The sequence below is a fragment of the Penaeus vannamei genome, chromosome 4 (assembly GCF_042767895.1).
Source record: "Penaeus vannamei isolate JL-2024 chromosome 4, ASM4276789v1, whole genome shotgun sequence".
NCBI lineage: Eukaryota > Metazoa > Arthropoda > Malacostraca > Decapoda > Penaeidae > Penaeus > Penaeus vannamei.
Genome location: NC_091552.1, coordinates 18,027,187 through 18,032,186, shown reverse-complemented (window position 1 = coordinate 18,032,186; position 5,000 = coordinate 18,027,187). Strand labels below are relative to the sequence as shown.

General features: G+C 39.1%; 2 protein-coding genes across 2 annotated transcripts in view; both read right to left on the bottom strand.

Moving 5' to 3' along the window:
* The window catches only part of LOC113825962 (uncharacterized), a 943-nt gene extending 933 nt beyond the window's left edge, over window positions 1-10 (bottom strand). Inside the window, exon 1 of the mRNA XM_027378832.2 lies at window positions 1-10. This exon is cut by the window's left edge and continues 25 nt beyond it. The gene's annotated coding sequence lies outside the window, so the exon portion shown is untranslated.
* Window positions 11-2,087: 2,077 nt separating this feature from the next.
* LOC113825961 (uncharacterized) lies at window positions 2,088-3,187 on the bottom strand. Its single transcript, XM_027378830.2, has 3 exons — window positions 3,118-3,187; window positions 2,702-2,955; window positions 2,088-2,540 (listed from the first exon to the last, which is right to left on the bottom strand). Exons 2-3 carry the CDS (start codon window positions 2,939-2,941, stop codon window positions 2,256-2,258), a joined length of 525 nt encoding a protein of 174 aa, XP_027234631.2. The 5' UTR covers window positions 2,942-2,955; window positions 3,118-3,187; the 3' UTR covers window positions 2,088-2,255.
* Between the last annotated feature and the right edge of the window lie 1,813 nt (window positions 3,188-5,000).

Genomic DNA, 5,000 nt, shown 5'->3' with positions numbered 1-5,000 from the left:
CTGCTGAACTGATGTCTACAGTGTGCCAGACCGTGATTTTTATATATGCTGTTCGAAAGGGACCTGTCAAGGTGAAGGACTTATCTCAACCAGGTGGAAATTCTACGCCTGCCCAAGGTTGTATGAGGTACTTGCACACTGTATAAGTGCATTTAACGCGCTAATAATTTCATCATGTGTATGTGTATACATATATACATATAAAGATGTGCGTACGTATATATATAGTTTTTTTATTTTTTTTTTTTTTAGGAAGGAGAGGGAGTGAAATTCTTTTTTCCCGGGGGGAGGGGGGGTATGTAGGCTTAATTACCTGATGTAAGCAGTCATTTATCAGTCACTTCCCGGTTAAGTTTTGCAAATGTATTTTAGTATAATGATATGATAATTGACTCAGTACAATTTAGATGCGAACAGAAGCTGGAAAGTAATCCATGCTTGATTTATTAAGGCGTGACCGACTCCACCACGCCGAAATTATACATATCCCGTGACGTCATGGAAGTGGTAATGAAAAGATATAGTAGAGAAAATAAATCGATTTTGTAACTTTCTATATGAACCTGTTATTATTTCTAGACAGGGTTAACATAGGGACTTTGCGAAGACAAACAACCACCTTCATAACCGCATCTTTATTAATTAGTGGCCATTACAAAATGAATGCAGTAACAAGTCTCACTCCCGAATTCTATTAAATTTAATGCAAAGATGCAAGCTGATGCTCCCCAAGCCAAGGTGTCAGTTCTACCCCTGTTGGAATATTTTCCCCAAATTAGAGAAACACAGGAAGAAGAAATATGAGAAAAAGAAATTAAACCAGAGTAGAGAGGAGAAGAGGATGAGAAAGAATTCTTAAAAAGGGGAAAGAGCAGACAATTGTTGATGGTCACTAGGTCTTCATCATTAGCCTTGTGATTGTGTCTCTTACTGAAAGAGGAAAATGGGATAAGTAGGTATGCGCAAATGAAAAAAGTTTCAAAACTAACTGTCAACTTGAATATGAAGTATCCTATTAAGGGCACGCAAAAACACTTGCTGAGCTTAAAATCCAATCCAATTACTTTAATACGGACTATTCAGTCTTTTGAACCGTTTCTGTTATTACTGCCACTACACCAAGCTCTATGACCAACTGTCATTTCAGAAAGCGTCATCATCCGAAAGAGGGAATGGTTTCTTACAAAGACTGATATTACCTTGATTCATACATTGATAGGAGAGGAGGGATGGGTCTTTGGCCATTGTATTCATTCTCTCTCTTCTTCTAATTATCTGTATCTAACTATTCTTCTCTCCATTTCCCTCTATCCTTTTCCACACGATCTATATGTCTATGTATCTATCTGTCTGTCATTCTATCTACTTCTACCCCTATGAGCACATACAAAGTACATTATCATTCACACTCATACACAAGTACATACATTCGCACTCATATACAAACACAAATTCGCACTCATACACAAACACATTCGCGCTCATATACAAACACACATGCATTCGTACTCATACGCAAACACATTCGCACTCTATATGCAAACACTCTTATTTGCACTCACACACATTTGTATTTATACGCAAACACGCACATCCGCATTCATGAATAAACACACATTCTCACTCGTACACACACGCATTCGCACTTGTACAAACACTTCGTCACAAGAGATTCAGAACACGTGTCACTATCTGTTCGCGGCAAGAAAACACTCCTTTTATCACTTGCAATGGTGTTAAGAGAGAGTCTGGTTACTCTTGTCAAAGTATTTCTTTCTAATGCAAAAGTAAAGGAATGAGTATTACACATTTACTTGGTGGGATTCCTTACGACCGCAGAGAGAGTAAAGCTGAATCTGCTTGTTGTAGAATATGAGATATGGTACAGGCCATGTTTGCAAAACAAAGTGGCATTTTTCCAACTATAGGAAATTTTGTTTAAACTTTTTGGTATATTGATACATATATCAATATATATACATATATGTGAGTGTGTGCATACATGTATATGTTTATATATATTATATATCATATATCACAAAACCATGCATACAAAAAATATAAAGAGAAACAAAATGTGTCATATCGATAATTTATTCCTTTAATACTGAAACAAAATAATGAAATGTAATGCTTTAAAGTAACGCCTACGCAGTCAACAAACAACATGGTAAATGCCAGCAATTTTGCCAGGAACCAAATTTATTTCTTTTTGTTAAATGGGAATTTACCTGTTTCTGCAGGTAATCTTATGACTAGCAAGTGAAGACGGAATCCAGCATGAAGGAGAGGTCCTCCCTGGACAGGACGCACTTCTCGAAGAGGGCGCTGCAGGCCTTCGAGTCCTTCTTGGCGAACTTGGAGCCGAAGCTGATGGCCAGATCGTACACGCCTCGGGCGCTCTTGAGGTTCTCGTTGTTCTCGAAAGCAGTCTTGAAGGAGGTCATGGCAGGAGTCAGTTGGTCAGCGGACATGGCCTCGATTTCGCACAAGAGCTTGGCCACGCAGCCAGCTGAATCCATCTGCTGGGCCACGGCAACCTGTTTCGGAAATGATTAATCATTATGAGATAGAAACATCTGCTAGAGTAAAATATTCTTGAGCACAATCGCGTGTAAACAATAGGCTATAGCACCTGTAATTATAGATCGGATGACACTGGGAGTGCAACTACTCTAATAAAATTCCTTGCTTCACTTGCCTCCACTGCCTCATGAGCCTCAGAGTCGACATCCCTCTTGTTTCTGCGCGCAAGATGCTTCCCGATAAGAGCTCCCTTCAGCACCGCCAGCGCGCCCACGCCCAAAGCGGTCGCCGCAGAGGCGGTAACTGTGGTGGCGGCGACAGTGCCGAGGGTGGCGGTGGTTCCCAAGAGGACGACAGACTCAGATGAGGCCCAGAGACCGCACAGGAGGAGACCCAAGAATACGCGGGAGTTCATGATGCTGTTGTGGCCTGTTAAAAAATGCCATTTTGTCACCTATACAGATCATTTGTGTTATAACCTGTTAAATGAAAAATAATTATGGCAATGTAGATCATGTAAGAGATATAGACTGGGCCAATAACCAACATATAAAATAATGATACTATAAGCAAGAAATATCGATTCTGTACCTTTTAGTAGTCGCTAGGAGCAGGAGTGATGGACTGATGCCTTTCAGTGGTGGACCGCGATATATATACTGTCCGGAAGGGACCTGCGCAGGTGAGGGACCTATCTCACTCAAGTGGAAATTAACGCCTATCCTTGGCCTATCCGGCCAAGGATAGGCTAATACTGCAGTGTGTGAGGCGTAAAGTGGTGTACATACCCATAAGAAATATGTGTGTTTTGGTAGTTCCTACCGACTTACCACTTTTCTATTTATTATCAAGTGTTACTTACATCACTAATTTCTATCCTACAGACGCATCCATGCCTAACACAGACCACAGCCAAAAAACTCATTTGCGAAGCTTGAGCGACATGTCAGCGGACCCGTTAACCCTTTTCATATTATTATTACAATAATTCAAAGGTTAACTTTATATTAATGGTGTTAACAAAGGATTTTGTGTTCGTGTGTTCTTGTGCATAGGGTGGATAACGATGTTTACGGGGTATTGTAAACACAGAATAAAAATTCATAGCGTAACACCTACCCCCCCCCCCCACCCCCACCCGCTTCGATTTATTACACCTAAAAGCAGACAGATGTTTTATACGTAAGAAAGGTATAAAGGAAAAAAACATATTTTCATACTTTTATTTGTTTTGATTTCTCTTTTGTGTGAGTGTGCGTGTGTGTGTGTGTTGTGTGGAAAGACCTGTGTCAAGTGAAAGCGATCCAGTCCTAGTATAAAGGTCAAGCCAATTAGCTATACTTTTACAGCAGAACTACTTGGACGTCAGAGTGTGTATTTCCTTTGGTAGCAAACAGCCCCCCCCCCCTAAATAATCTTAAAAGTTTAGATCAGGGGTCGGCAACCTTTTGAAGGTAGTGTGCCAGTTGATAATTAATGCCTTCTTATTCATAACCTTGCGTGCCAGTTTTTTTTCAGCACTGTATACCCAGATGTATTTTCCTACACATGCATACCACATGTGTAATATTTTTGTAGCATTTATTATTCTTTGTAACAAAAAATAGTTAGGTTTTATGTTTTTAGATTTATACTCACCATATTATTTTGCTGTTTAACTTTTTCTTTGTTCTTCTGAATCACATGGCGTGACATAGACAAGTTCTCTGCATGCCAAGTCTGGCACTCGTGCCTTAGGTTGCCGACCTCTGGTTTAGATTTTCTCCGGAAATGAATGATATAACAGCGAGAGACTAATCGTCACCTTGCTCTTGCTTCAACGGTGTCTGTGTAAGCTGGAAGAGGGATATAATAGAAGGGAAAAGAAAGAAGAATTGAAGAAAGAAAAAAAATCACAGTAACTAAAATTTCATATATCAAATATTTCTTCAGCGAAAGTCGTCTGAAACAAGAGTTCCTGAGAATGATTGATATCCTCTTAATTCATGGTAAAGAGAATGGTGAGATGTTCTAGTTATTAAACAATGGGTAAACAGAGCGACAAAAAGAAATACAGGTAAATATACGATTTCTCTTTGCTGTTTTGATCATAACGTGTTCAGCATGAATCTTCTTGTCACACAAAATAATAACAAACATTCAAAGTACCGTGTCTATTAGAATTTGATAAATGTTGCATCATTCTTTATAATACGTGCCACTCTTTTTCGCAAAATAAGAATGATAATAATGATGGTAATTTTTCTCTTGAAACTTTTTATCTGTCCATCCATTTCTCTTGCTCAGCTCTCTCCTTGACCTATTTGCTTGTATGTCTTCCCCCAACTCTTATTCTCACTCTCTCTCTCTCGCGCGCGCGCGCTCTCTGGCTTTCTCTCTCTCTCTCTCTCTCTCTCTCTCTCTCTCTCTCTCTCTCTATATATATATATATATATATATATATATATATATATATATATATATATATATATATA